Here is a 14,441-nt window from a genome sequence, read left to right on the forward strand (position 1 = left end):
GAGGCGCATGGTAGCTTGTAAACTTTAATGATTTTACTTTTTTTTACATTTTATTTTAATAACATAATAAAAAAAAGGAATCCAGTCATCCAGAAACCCCTCTCTCACAAACACACATATCGACTAATGCGCTCGTTCTCGTGCATTCTGTTTTGATTTTTTCCGCCCCCCCTCCCGCCAGGAACTGGAGGACATGTCCCCGAGGTCACCAATGTTTTCACCCCGGCAATCACCGAAGGTAACGACCAACGACGATACGACCACTGTCCACCCGAGAACGGCACCATCCTCCAGCAGTGCCCAGTCGACCCGGTTTCCGTTCGATCCGCCCATCTCACCGATCGCGACGACAACCGGGACCAGCAACAACAACAACAACACCCACAATAACAACAACCGCTCGGCCAGCTTTGCCCGTACCCACGAAACCATGTTCAGCTTCGATGAATCACCGAATCCGGTCCGTCGGCCACCACCCAAACTACCGCCACCTTCCTCGATCGAGCACACGCCAGAACACTCGCCGAACGCACCGATCGGGGAGTTCCGGCTTCCACCGTCGTCCCGTGGCTACACCGAGCCAGGCCTCGAGATGAAGGGTTTGCGGATTGCGGCCACCAGCCAGCCACCACCACCACCATCCTCGGCCACCGGACCGGCACCACCACCACCGTTGGATCCAACACCACCACCGCCGGTCCAATCGACGCCGAAGCGACTGATGAACAGCTTCAAGACGCGCAAGGAACGGTTCGTGCAGCAGGCGGGCAGTGCGGTGGCCGCTGCGACCGCCGCCGTCACTACATCCGGGCCGGGAAAACCGTTCAAAAATCCCAACTACGATCCCGACCTAACGATGTTTCCGTTCGATCGTGAAGCGATCGATTACGATCGCATCCAGCGCGAGTGCTTTGCGGTCGAAGAGGAACTCCTGTTCGATCACGATCCTCGCCGGGGATGCTGCGACAACGACGACGAGGAGGAAGAGCTGGATCTGCTGGCCGCGACCGTGACGCACCGTTTGCCGATCGATCGAGCCGGTGGTGGGGACTCACCGTCCCGGATGTTGTTCGAGGCGGAGATCTTTAGCGATCATTATTCAATCTTCCAGCAGTACGCCTACCTGTCACAGCAAGAGCGCAGCGGTGAGCGCAGCGATGATGGGACACCCTCAAAACGGAACCGGAAAACCGGCGGCCAGGCCAGTGTGGTGGATGCATTCTCACCGAAGCGCCGCACCGAAGCGGAACCAGTCGCCGGACCGAAGACGGCGTCGAAATTCGATCAGATTGCGACCAAGTTCGATATGATGCCATCGAAGGGCGGTACGGTGCTCGGTTGCGGTACGCTTCCGGACCTACGCGTCGATTACTTCGCGGAAACGTCGTGCTGCACCTCATCCATCACCATCTCGCCCGGTGCCGAACCAGGACTCGGTGCCGAACCAGCAACGGTATCGGTGGCGGTCGCAGCGTCATCGCCATCGTCGCTAGTGACAGCGCGTGCGCCATCACCGTCGAAGGTGGCGCCCTCTGGTGTCGGGGGTAGCAGCTTGCGCGGTACGATCGACGCGGCAACCGGCACCGTCGGTGTCGGCGTCGGCGCTATAAATGTAACGCCGAATCCGATGGAGGGAGCAGTCTGTACACAACCGCGGGCGACAATAGTCGTACAGCAAGTACGTAGTTTTGTTCGCGCACCCTAAGCACCTCGCCCCTCTCTGCACCCCGCCCACCACCCCCGCGTTGGTAGTAGTTTTGCACCTTTCACACCGGCGCACCATATCCCCGCCATAACTCTTTACCAGTGCCTTAGACTACCTCTAGTGGAGTGCGTTCCACCACCGATCCTCAAAGTGCCTGACGTGCGTGTGCGTGTGTGCGTGTGGCCACCCTGCAGTGCAAGAGCTCTCCACCCCGGCCGCCCATCCCGGAACGAATGTTTTTGGAGTTATTTTTACCAACCAGTTGTTGAACCGATCAGAACCGATCAAACCGACACCGACACCGTACGTGGCCGTATTGTTTACTATTATTCCCGAGCTCGAGCTTATCCAGCCGTCCTGGCGTAGTGTGCGTGTGTCCAGTGTGCCTTGTATTGATGATAATGATGGTGATGTTTCGTACGCCCCATCACACCGATGATAGTGCTCAGCTCAGTAGACTGTAAACGTGACGTCACTCTCGCAGTAGTTTAACGTTTTCATTCAATCAAAAGGGCGAGGCGTCTTGTGATATATTCCCTCGCGAATCTGACAATCTAGGCACGAACCAAAGCAGAGAAACACGATGAATCGTTTTATAAAAAAAGTTTCCAAGTTTTTGGACCACAAGGTAGGCCATCATGGCGGCACCACCCCATGCTCTACTTCGCTAACAACATTCTGCTGTAGCACGCTTACTAACTGCATGCGTGCGTGCGTGCGTGCGTGCGTCATACGTCATAGCAGGCGTCCTCGGGACGAGCACGACTTCACGGTTGCTCGTGTAACAACAATCACGTTGCGCCTCGCATTGCACTTTACGATTTCTCGTACCTACTGCTGCGCTCCCGGTTCGGTTATAACCGGTTGTAAAATCTAAGAACGGAAGCAAACCAGCAGCCCTACAGCGTACCAGCGTCACTTCGGGTCTATTGCGTTTCGCAGGAAAAGCTACTTTCAACATCAACAAACAGAATGAAAAAAACACGCGTTAACGTAACGTGAGTTTCGTGCAAACCAGCCAGTCAGTCAACGGTTCCGAAATCTTTACATTCCCCCGCCCGCGGGGCATTTTATGGGCTTCTGCGGCCAAATGGCGTCGTCTCGGTAGGCGCCAGAGAAAACGATCGGGCCTTTTCCGCGTTTCATTTTCGTTTCATTTAACTTTTCACCGTTAATGCGGGTGTTTTTGTTGTGTGTAATACAGCGTCTAACCTGGCCAGTCAGGGAAAAGGGATGTTTACTCATTCTATTATTTCCTGCTACTGCTGCTGCTGCTGCTGCTGCTGCTGGTGTTGCTGGCCATCGCAGCAACACCTCGCCACGGTGGCCGATAATGCAAAAATGTGCGTTTCTGCCAAAGTCAAATAGGCGAGACTCAGGTAACAGGCGGTCGTGAAAGACTTGAAAGTATGTGTTCAGGTGTGGCGGTGTAGGGAGAGTCTAAGCAGTAAGCGGTGCTTCCATTTTCCATTGCCTGGTAGCAGGCAGTAGTCTTCGGGAAAATACGGTCGCAATCCTGGTACGTGATTTGTTTTCCCTTTCATGTTTCCCCCTTTCGTGAATGCCGGTTTCGCCGCGCACCACCCGTTGGTTTCACGGGAATGGAGAAAATAGAAAAGAAGGGATTCGATGTGGGAACACTGAACTGTCCCATCAAACGGTCTAACGCGCTTCGTCACGCGGCCACAGAAGCGGCGCCAGCATGAAAGAAGAGAAGAAAGGTATTTTTTTCTCCTCGCAAAAGCCACGCTCGTCAAAGCAAGCGCACCCGGTGGCAGTGGGAACCAGAAGGTGAAATTCCTTTGAAAATCGTCCTCCCCGTTTTTCCCCATCTCGCACCCGGCTATTCCGAACGATTGACATGCGGTGCGGATCCGGGGCATGGCTTATCTTTGATTTGTTTGCATTTTTGGGACCAACACGGTGGGGATGCCCATGGTTGGAACACAAGTGAGGCAGCAGAAGTGTAGTGGGGATTCTGCTTTTGTCAAGGAATCCATCACCGCACCAAAGAACGCGCATTATGATTGAGAGGGCCCGGAAAACACACACCCACACACACGAAACGAATCTCACCAGAACTCGAACCCCGTCTTGTCGCGCACAGACACGCGCACACCAAATCGATCAGCGAGCAGGCGAGAAATGAAAAATTGAAACACCACCATCACTACCATCACCCTCGTCATCACCATCACGTCAGTGGAAAACCTTCAAAACTTTGACATCGAACATGGATGATGCTATTATCGGGCTGCGCCGCATTCTGTTCCTCGGGTGCTCTGCTCTTAGGGCTGTTGACCGAATTGGCAAACCGGCACTTGTCTGTAGCCCCTCACCGCCGCCACCACCACCACCAACACCACCGTCGTCACTCCTTCTTTTACTTAATAAGTTTGCTTTCGTGGAACAGGCCCCGCATCTTTCCATCTTCTTCCATTAAAAAAAAATGATGCCAGCTCGCACGCGCTTCCGGAAAATTTTCTCTGACTCACTTAGACCGCGTTAATCTATCCAACACACGGTGACACGGCGGAAAATGGTTCTGCGACTGATGCTGAGCCGTCTCGCGACGCTTCTCGGAAAAGGCCGCCGCTACTGATGAACGACAGACGACGTGAACGACATCACACAGCAGACAGGGGGAGAGAGATAGAGAGAGCGAGCGAGCGATCGAGCCCGAGAATGAGTGATCGACGATGGTGGAGGAGGGGGTGTGCTTCGAAGAAAACTTTTCCTGGTGACATCTCCCTTACCGGCAGCATGCAGCAGCTGGTCTAGACGCGAACCACACCGGGACATACTGGGTGGGGGGAACTCATAGACACTCTGTCGCTACTGAAAATTCATGAGAAATCGTAGCGTCTAGGAAGGAGAGCGTGAGAGCAGTGGGGAAGGGGGGATTTCATTTTTTACTCATCTTCTATGTTGATTGAAGCTGCTGCTGCTGCTGCTGCTGCTGCTGCTGCTGTTATTCGCTTACGCATCAGACGCTGCAAGAATCGTTAGTTGCGAAAGTAACGCAGCGACAACAGTTCATTAACAGTCAGAGCAGAGCCAACAGAGAAGGTGCCAGGTTAGGCCAGGGGTTAGGTAGTGTCCCTATCGCCCCTCCCATTCCGTAGAAAGAGGCGAACGTCCCAAAAGGTCAAACTCATCGTCGGAAAACTTCATTATCGCAAGTGTGGCTCTCATTGGATCCACACTCCTTGTCCTGTGTTCCTTCCTTTACTTTTCTGTTCCTGTTGCGACGCGCTGCTCCCGCTTCGAATTCCAACCGTCCGAGGGCAATATGACATCCGGATCCTTTCGCAAAGCAGATATTGAACAACCCCAGAGATGAGATGAACGGAATGATGCGCTCGGTCATGGGCAGAGTGACAGACAGATGAGAACAGTCGACAGTCGGCCACATGTGGCCGACAACGATCTCATCACAGACCCACGACGGGCTCATAAAAGATGCATCCCGGACATCCCGTGTCCCATCCCAGACCGTCCCCAATAAAGCATAAAAGCTGATGCGCCGGGGATTATCATAACACCCTCTGCACAGAATGTGCCACTTTCATAACTTCCGCACGGGGCTCCAGCTGGGTCCAGCCGATCCAAACTCTCGCATTATCAATCCTTCGGGGCACACACACACTTCGGGGGTCACCGCGAGAATCCGCGGTTCTCGGTGCTCCCGCGCAAATGGATATTGTATGGCCCTGTGTGGATTTATTTTATTTGATTAATTTCATTTGATGACTCTTGGCGATGGCGCCAATAAGTGGTAGTGACTGGCACCATCATTCTGGAACCATTGGGGATGGCTTGCTGGCTGGCTGGCTGGCTGGCTGACTGGCTGGCTGGAGCCTGCCTGCTGGTTGCTATTTCGGCAAATAGTGGTCGCACGAACTGTGGTCCGTGTGGTCGTGGGCACGTTCGTTTGCTCATCACCCAATCATCCGCAGAGAAGTAGCAATCGGCACGCGGGCTCTGCGGCGAGAACTTCCTCCCGCCCTTCCCCGGCCGTTTCACACACTAATAGCAACGATACGATGGTCGGGCACGCACGCACGCATGCACGCATATTATGTCGTTGCTGGGTCCCATTAGGGAGCCAGCCAGCGTGTGTTCCAGTGTTGTTGCTGGTGTCGCTCGATAAACGGATCGGTTTTCCCAGCATCCCGTGTCTTCCATGCACAACCGCGGGTCCGTTTTCCTTCTTAATTAGCAGCTGTCGCCCCGGGTAACCCACCACCAGCCAGCTTGTTCGCCCGTTCCGGCCAGGTTCAACAAGGCACCATTTGGCATTAAACATGCTCTACAACAACGAGCTATCAGAGTAACCGTTTGCTAATTTTGGAGCCGAGTTAATTGGTGTGTTTGGGGCCCGCTTTGCATATTGCTCGCGTCGCGTCGTCCGCGAGTATTGAATTTCCATAAACACAACGCATAACACGCATTCTCACCTTCTTCTACTCATTCTTTCTCTATCTCTCTCTCTCGCACGAACACAACAGCCTTCGCTCAGCCTCGACTACACGTCCGTCGAGACGATTCTGCTCAAGAATGAGGGAGACTTCATCAGCGTGGAGCAGGGCCCCAAGGACCCGCATCAGCAGCAACAACAACAGATGGCCCAAAAGAAGAAGCAGCAGCAGCAGCAGCAACGGGAGGAGCACATGCGGCAACTGCTGGACGTGACCAATACGCTTACGACGGAGGAGATAAAGGATTTCGAGATGAGGTAGGTGCACTGCTACCGCCACAAACAACCCCCAAAACCCCTGGTTCTCTTGCTCCTCTCATTTAAATCGCACTCTCTCCCTTGCTCGCTCTCTCTCGGGAATGTTTTAATTTTGTGAACATTAAATTAAAAAACTTTTCAACCTCGGCTACCAAGGGATGCTGCGCTGTGACACCTTCCCGTAGCTTCACAGTGCTCCACAAGGTTCATATCAGCAGCCTGCCGGAATCAGGTTCATAAAATGATTTCATTATGCTTCCACACCGGCGGTTTGCGAGCACATACACTCGTTCCGCACACTCAGCTGCGTGTGCAATGCAGTAGTGTATGGCGTACGTTGTTTCGTTGATTAAATTTCGGTGGCTGCGGGCCAATGACATCCCTTCTTCGACTGGTTGGCTGGCTGGTTGGCGATGCGACCTTCCGGTAATCAAACGACCCCACGAAACGCGAATTCGCCGCCGATGCCGAAACCGTTTGTTAGTCGTTCGCGATGATCAAGCACCAGCGGTGCTGAAGCAAGCCGGTAGCAGTTGTGTCTAGCCCGCCTACTCGGATCACTCTTCGGTTGTCGTCGACCGGAAGCATATCGATAAACATTCCATCATCATCATCATCAGCATCAACTCGATCGCATGCTGTCCGCGCAGCAGAGAACAGCGACTAGCAGCGGTCTTTTTGCGATGCCACTGGTGGTGCTGCTACTAGTCGAAGGCCATACCGTCGATACGGATACCTTGCTTCTTCGAATGCGTGTATGCCAATATTGGTACGCCATTCGGTTTCGGAGCAGAAGTAAATTATCGTGCACCTAATTGGCGTTGTAGCCGTTCGTTGTCGTACATTCCGCAGTTCAAGGCCAACACGGTATCTCGTATATGTGCATGTGTCTGCAAGAGTGAGAGAAAGAGAGAAACGGAGACTGGGACTCCCAGGTGGGTAGCCATTTCTGGATATCTGATCTCATTGCCAAACGCCGCCATTGCTCGTAACTCCTTCATGTGAGATGAGGCGGCGAACCAACCGAAACCGGGAGAGGGAACACCTACACCATTGTGTGTGGCAGTTCAGACCTCTAGTTAGGCATTTTTCGCCACTTCTCGGTCCTTTTGCACACGCACGAACAACGGAGTTTTGCATCCACATTTGTGTGCGTGTTGTTTGTGGGCAGCAATGAAGGAAAAGTTTGTTGGACTTTCAATCACAATGGCTGTGCTGGATGGTTGTTATGCGTGGTAACCATGTTATGTCTATGCCGGCAACCATAGAAGGGTGCTTTGGTAAGCTACCTCGAATAAAGAGGAAAAATGTGGTTAGAGTGTGGCAAAGTATCGAGACAATACATTCCAGACATAAAGGATAACCTTTTGCGTTGCCAGCCAGTAAACCAACGGTCCGTAGTACACACGGTGTGCTTATCAGTATCATTCAGACTGCATCGTGCAGGGGCACCCTGGGTTCGGTCGAAGGCACAGCGCTGCATCAACAGCAGCAGCGTTTTGCATTCTGTCATGCAAGCTGTGACTCTCCCCTCTTGTGCCTGCATTGCACCGACGGGCCGTAAACTCTTAAGAGCGGTCGGTCAGCTGACCGCGGAATCTCCATAATGGAATGTGTTTTGAAATATTCCCATTCTCTGGCTCATTGCCAAGGATTCCATTCGAAAGCCATTGTGCCAAGCTGCTAGGTCGCTCCGTCGATTGGTCGGTGCGCCATATCGTGGGACACATTTCTACCGCATTTCTCCCGTCTCGCCGCGTTCTCTGGCTCTCAGGGGGAAATATTGCAAATACAAGAGGGAAGAAGAAACGACGTTGCCGCCTGCACTTACCCGGGGGCTGATGGTGATGACGAGCGTGTGTCATGCGATCGATGAAGACTCACCTCGCCGGTCTACTGCTGCTGCTGCTGCTGCTGCTGCTGCTGCTGCTACGGTGCTGTCATCATGTTCGGAGAGCGAAAGGACGGTCATGAATTATGGTTAAAAACCCAGCAATCTTTGCCAGGAAGGGGGGAATAATTGTTTTGCCTTTTATTCTCAGCAGCCTCTATGCCATCACTATGACATCACATTCGTGAGCCACGCACACACTCGTAAACCGTAAACCGTAACCTCAATCGGCACCATTGCATAACCACCATCATCACGCATCGCCCAGAATTTGCTTCAAATCGTCCGGAAGACTTTTCTTCATGTTCTCCATGTGGCGCAGCAGCTGTGCCCGAGTTTCCTTTGCGTTCAGCTGGACCGGTAGAGCTGCTATGTGGTTGCTGGTACCACCAGCACCGCTACCGCCACTGCAGAGAGTCAGCTTGTGGCGCAAGCGGAGTATCATGTCGACAATCTCCACCTCCAGCTTACCCTTGGCCCACTCGGCCAGGTTAGCCTCGGAGAGCGTCTGCATGTGCAGCACCTGGAGCGTCTGCTCGAGTTCGAAGTAGCGCGCCTCGTACCAGCCCTTGAAGTTGGGCGAGCTGAAAAACCGCCGGTACAGTCCCTCCCAGTCACCGCGGCAGGTAGACGTTAGCTGTGGTCCGCACTCGTCCAGCGTGGCCAGGAAATCCTCCTGCCGGAAGGGGTTCGGTTGAGGTGCAGACCGGAACGGCGAAATATCCTTTTGCAGTGGCATCAGCGAAGCCATATACCGCTCGAGCGGTATCATGAAGCTTTGCGTAAGCTCGAGTAGATGGCGCCGGAGAAGGGCCGACTGGACGGAAACGGGACGCTCCGTCTTCAGCCCGAGCAGTATCTTCTTGATGAAGGCTTTGTCCTTCTGGACGAACGGTTTGTACTGGGTGTACAGGCCGGGCGACGAGTCTAGCAGCTTGTGTGTTATCTGCTTGATCTTGGAAAGACGGGACAGCGTGGCGGAACCATCGCCACCGTACGGCACTGATGGTATGTTGCTATTTCCGCCCTTGGAAGCCGCTGCTGCCGTCGTTGCTTGCGACTGCTGGTGATGTTGCTGCTGTTTTTGCTGCTGTTGTTGTTGCCGCTGTAGCTGTGCTTCGGTACTATCCTGCAGGCGTATCGTGTGAGGCCAGTGTTGTAGCGTTTTAGCGAAAAATGGATTCGTCACGCCGAGTATGATCGATGGATGGCCGTTTTTGCTTTGCGTGAACTCTTTAAACTCCGTATCGTGAATCGTAAAGTAGGGACGGCTTTCGGCGCAGTAGGCGAGTGGGCTAATCAAGCTGGTCAGCGATTGGACCATATGGGCGCAGTCGGTCGGTGAGGTACCGGTCACGATGATGGGTTCCCCGGTCAGCACCAGCTCCCAGAGCAGATGGATGTGGGGTAGAAACAGCTGCAGGCTCCTAAATATGTCAATCTCGTGCACCGACCCGATGACACGGTGTGTCGTTCCGCTGCCTGCCCGGCCTCCACCGCTTGAGCTTGTCAGCGTATCCGGTACGATGGCATATTTGCCAGTTTGCTTCGGTATCGTCACCTCGTAAACGTTACCTAGCAATTGCAGTGGCAGCATTTCGTCGCTCAGCAACGACGGCCAGCGGCAGATACTATCACAAACCGACTCAAGTGTTGGTTCGCCCGCCTCGAAGTAGGCCGGTGCAACGACCGCACTCAGTTCGTAGAACAGATTCACGAATGGAAGCCGCGAAAGCAGGACAACACTCTTCTGGAAGTAACCGCGCTTCAGGGTGCTATCCTTGATCTGGCGGAAGTACACGAAACCCCAGAAATGCCCAGGATCGGCGCGGTGCACCGGCATACAGTGGCAGTTGAACTCCTGGAGGCCACGGGGCAAGGTGGAGTTTTCCGAGCCGGACGAAACGCGCAACCGGATGTGGAACTGAGAGTCACCCATGCAGCCCGAGTTCGAATCAGGGAAGGCAAGATAGCAAATGTTCATCTTTTCCTGCTCCGTCAGCGTGACATGCTTGGGGTAGATGAGTTCCATCGCTTGACCAAGCTCTAGATCGAACGTAACGATGCAGATGCAGTGTAACCACTCGCTGAACCGATCCCAGGTGCCAACCAGCGCCGTCTCATCGCTGCCCACAAGTGAAGGAGGTGTCTTCGAGATGTTCTCTTCCTCGTGCTGCTGTTGATGTTGTTGTTTCCTGAGTTCTTGCTGCTCCTGTTCGTCCCGTTCCATTTCGAGAAGCAACCGCTTGTGCTCATACACGATTCGATCGATTTCGTACCGCTCGAGCCGGCCCTTGTCCAGTGTTGCTTTCAGCTCGATGTTGCCCTCAACCATCACGTGCAGCACACCGTTCAGATCCACGCTGAACGATAACCCGACGTCCTCGATGTCACCGAAGCTACCCTCGAGCCGCAGCTGACCGAGCGTAACGTTATCCTCTACGATGGCACTCTCTCCCTCGTACAGCCGCTGCACGGCACGGTAGTTTTTCACCCGATGCCGTACCTTCAGTGGCAGGGTGGAGTTGCGACTGATGAGTATTCGCGGTGGTTCGCCCTCATTCTCACCGATCAATCCAATCGATCGGGGTACCAAATCCCACCACAGCACATCCTGGATGGCGCTCGATTTATCACCGCTCAGTATGGCGGCCGCAATGGCCGTCCCCACCACGACCGCTTCATCCGAGTTGACCGAGCTGGCGAGCGAACGGCGATCGAAGAACTCACTCAGCATGATCTGCACGCGCGGTATGCGCGACGATTCGCCGACCAGCATGATCTCGTGTACCGCAAACCGATCCTTACGTGCTCGCCGCAATGCCGTCTCGACGTGTAGCAGCACTCGTTCGAACAGATCCTTGCACAGTTCGTACAGCAAGTCCTTAGTCAGGGTCGTGCTAAACCGATGGCCACCGCTGGCACCGAGCTGATCCAGGTCGATCGAAACTTGGCTCGTGTAGGAAAGGGTGCGCTTGGCTTGCTCACACACTTTACGAATCTTTCGCATCGCAATGCGATCCTCGCTGACATTCGCGTTCGCACCATCCGCCAACTGCTTCACCAGATGCTCCACTAACCGATTATCGATGTCCACCCCTCCGAGATGCGTATCGCCCGAGCTGGCCTTCACCTGGAACACCCCATTGTAGATGGTCAGGATGGACACGTCGAGAAAACCGCCACCGAACGAGCACACCAGCACACACTGTTCCCCGATCACTTGCTTGTTAATGCCGAAGGACAGAGCGGCCGCCGTCGGTTCGTTAATCAACCGCAGCACCGTCAACCCGGCAATGGTGGCCGCATCGAGTACGGCCTGTCGCTGACCGTCGGAGAACTGTGCCGGCACGGCAATCACCGCCCCGGACACAACATAACCCGATCCAAGCTGCCGTACGGCCATCGAACGCAGATGGGCCAGTATGATGCCGCATATTTCTTCCGGATGATAGCACTTCGTTTCGCCTTTGAACTGTACCTGCACCAGACGGCGCTCGGACGGCGGTTTGCTGCCTTGCAGTGGATTGTAGTGGCCCAGCACACGTTTCACCTCCAGCACACAGTTGGCGGGATCGATGTCGGCCTGCGCTAGGGCTTCCTCGCCAACCAGCCGTGCCTTATCGGTGAAGGCAACGACGGACGGGATCCGGTGGTTGCCCGCTTCATTGGCCACGATTTCGAACTTGCCATTCCGGTAGATGCCCACGCTCGAGTAGCTCGTCCCGAAATCGATCCCTATCGCCACCGCAGTAGGCGAGGCGGTTGCGCCTGTTCCTCCTCCCTGGGAAGTCATCACGATTGTGAACCGGGAGGTTGCTATTCAATTAACGATCCAAGTAGACACAATCATCACTTCCTGTGGCGGTTACTCTGGTGATGATAGAGGGAAGAGAAGCAACAAAACGGACGGCAGTCCAGGCCACCGCTCATTAGTCTCATCCGTATCAGCACGCAACGGTTCGCTTGACGTTTGATGTGCGTTCGTGGTAACAAAAACAAACAAAAAACGGCTGTTTACGGACAGAGCGAGGAGGTGCTATCAGCACAGGAAATCAGGAAGCAGCAACCGTCCTCAATGGAATACATACCTTTTTTGCTTAGCTGCTGCTGCTGGCGACAATCATTTCCTTCGAGGCTAACACGCAATCGTGCCTCACGGTGTACGTAAATTACACTATAACGCGAACACTCTTGGCTAACTGCTGGGAAGCAGGGATTTTGCAATCATTATTTTGCACAATAACCGCAAGCCAGGGAAGATTCGCACACACGTACCACCAGCAGGCAACTTTCACTTCGCAACAAACACGTTCCGCCTTTGTCCGCGGGCTACACTAAATCGCTTCGCGAAACCGACAGGATAACATTACCAACGAGTAACAAGGGACTTTATGCTAAGATATATTTGCTCTAGGAAGGGCTCCGCACAAAAACTTGAACTAATTTTCGATCGAATCTCGTTTTTCTCTCGGAGCGCAGCCGCAACAACAACACACACGCACGCACACACACGAACATGACAGCAGCATGACAGCCAGCATGCGCACTCGTTCATGCTGCAGTGTTGAGTACTTTAGCGGAAGGGCGCGAGCGCGGGTTTTTTCAAATCCAACCGGTCTTTGGTCACATGTGTGGACAAACGATTTTTCACACATTTTCCTCTCGTGTAGCTGTTTCTTTAATTAATTCCATTTCTGCTTTTCCCTTTTTTTCCAGATACGGCAGCCCACACCACAGCCGGTCACAGTCGGTGAAAACGCCGGGAAGCCGGGCATGTGGCCGTCCAAATCAATTATGCCTACCGCAGCAACGATCAAGGTAGGGTTACCGAGCACACTCTGGTGCACTCTTCGGGAGTTGCTAGATGAAAATGGGTTTTAATCATCCAAATTCATCCGCAACGTTTTTTTCCATTTTCCCTCCCTCCGTTCCGATTGCCGTGTGACGCAGAGTGGCGTCGATGCCCAATACCGGTGTCGAGGAGGAGTACTACAGACTGAGGCACTTTTCGATCACGGGAAAAGGGGTCGTGAACCGGGGCGATTCACTGAAAAGTCGCCGAAGCAAATCCAACAACAGTGTTGCGAGCTCTAATTCCAGGTACGCATGATTTATTACAGTTGAATGGCCGTCCCTTTTTGCGGGGAGGAGGCCGATGCTCATCCCACATTCCGAGAAGGAAACTACTAAATTCACCGGCTTTAACTTTCCTTCTCCACCAGCACCGAACATCTGACTCCTGCGGCCGGTACCGTTGCCGCTGGGTCTGCCCGTACCTCGGCCACCTGCAGCTTGGCATCGAGCCGCGAAAGCAGTACGTCGAATCCGGCCTCCGGTCCCTACAAGTGAGTGGCACCTAGTAATACCCTCTCTTGACTCTAGAGGCCCCGTTCGATGGGAATTGGATGGAGTGTACTTTACCCACTCTAACTGTCTCTTGAACATTGATTTGATCTTGATTGTTCCAGGGTACTGATGCTTGGTGGAGCGGCAGTCGGCAAGAGCTCGTTAGTATCACAGTTTATGACCTCCGAATACCTGCATGCATACGATACCAGTATAGGTAAGTACGAAGCAAAAGTTTCATTCAATCGATGGGGGAAAATTCGGAAAATCAAAACGTACTAACAACTTCCTGCTGACCCTGCGGCCCCGGGAAACATTTCACGCTTGGCGCGAGCATGTGGGAGTTACAATGTTGTTCATCAAAAACCATGTTCTGGTTCCGGTAGAGATTACTGGGACATAAATAGATCCAAAGTGCTTGCTGTTGCTATACGCAGCCCTATACGTACGTGTGCACTCCCGCTCTTGAATGGACCAGACTTTGATGGATGGGATGGATGGTCATTGAATTCGGGCTGGACGGGGCACAAAAACGCGTGGTTTTAAAATGAATTTGACGACGTAATGAAACTGTCAGCACCATCCCATCTCACCTGGTGCGGCTGAACACCTGAACACATGTTAAAGCAAATTTGTGTCCACCGCCACCCCTCGCTCGGGTCGCCCATGCCATGGTACATGATTTAATTTGTAAAGCGCTGGCCATCGAAACTGTCACCAGAGCTGATTGACGGTTGGTGTGAAAATGGTGCGAGGCC

General features: G+C 53.5%; 2 protein-coding genes across 3 annotated transcripts in view; one reads left to right on the plus strand and one right to left on the minus strand.

Moving 5' to 3' along the window:
• The window catches only part of LOC125956501 (uncharacterized), a 19,763-nt gene continuing 5,322 nt past the window's right edge, over positions 1 to 14,441 (plus strand). The window contains exons 1-7 of one of the 2 annotated variants that reach the window (XM_049688434.1): positions 1 to 10; positions 182 to 1,678; positions 6,217 to 6,443; positions 13,054 to 13,155; positions 13,288 to 13,437; positions 13,560 to 13,682; positions 13,806 to 13,900. In XM_049688434.1, the coding sequence (XP_049544391.1) occupies positions 8 to 10; positions 182 to 1,678; positions 6,217 to 6,443; positions 13,054 to 13,155; positions 13,288 to 13,437; positions 13,560 to 13,682; positions 13,806 to 13,900 (2,197 nt within the window). In that variant the 5' untranslated portion in view covers positions 1 to 7. The other variant, XM_049688435.1, reaches the window with a different exon arrangement.
• On the minus strand, positions 8,378 to 12,822 carry LOC125956500 (chaperone protein DnaK). The gene is made up of 2 exons (XM_049688433.1): positions 12,426 to 12,822; positions 8,378 to 12,207 (listed from the first exon to the last, which is right to left on the minus strand). Exon 2 carries the CDS (start codon positions 12,128 to 12,130, stop codon positions 8,588 to 8,590), a length of 3,543 nt encoding a protein of 1,180 aa, XP_049544390.1. The 5' UTR covers positions 12,131 to 12,207; positions 12,426 to 12,822; the 3' UTR covers positions 8,378 to 8,587.

The sequence above is a fragment of the Anopheles darlingi genome, chromosome 3 (assembly GCF_943734745.1).
Source record: "Anopheles darlingi chromosome 3, idAnoDarlMG_H_01, whole genome shotgun sequence".
Taxonomy (NCBI): domain Eukaryota; kingdom Metazoa; phylum Arthropoda; class Insecta; order Diptera; family Culicidae; genus Anopheles; species Anopheles darlingi.

Excerpts from the sequence above, each read along its gene's own strand:
- LOC125956500 (XM_049688433.1), bottom strand. The coding sequence starts at position 12,130 with ATGACTTCCCAGGGAGGAGGAACAGGCGCAACCGCCTCGCCTACTGCG.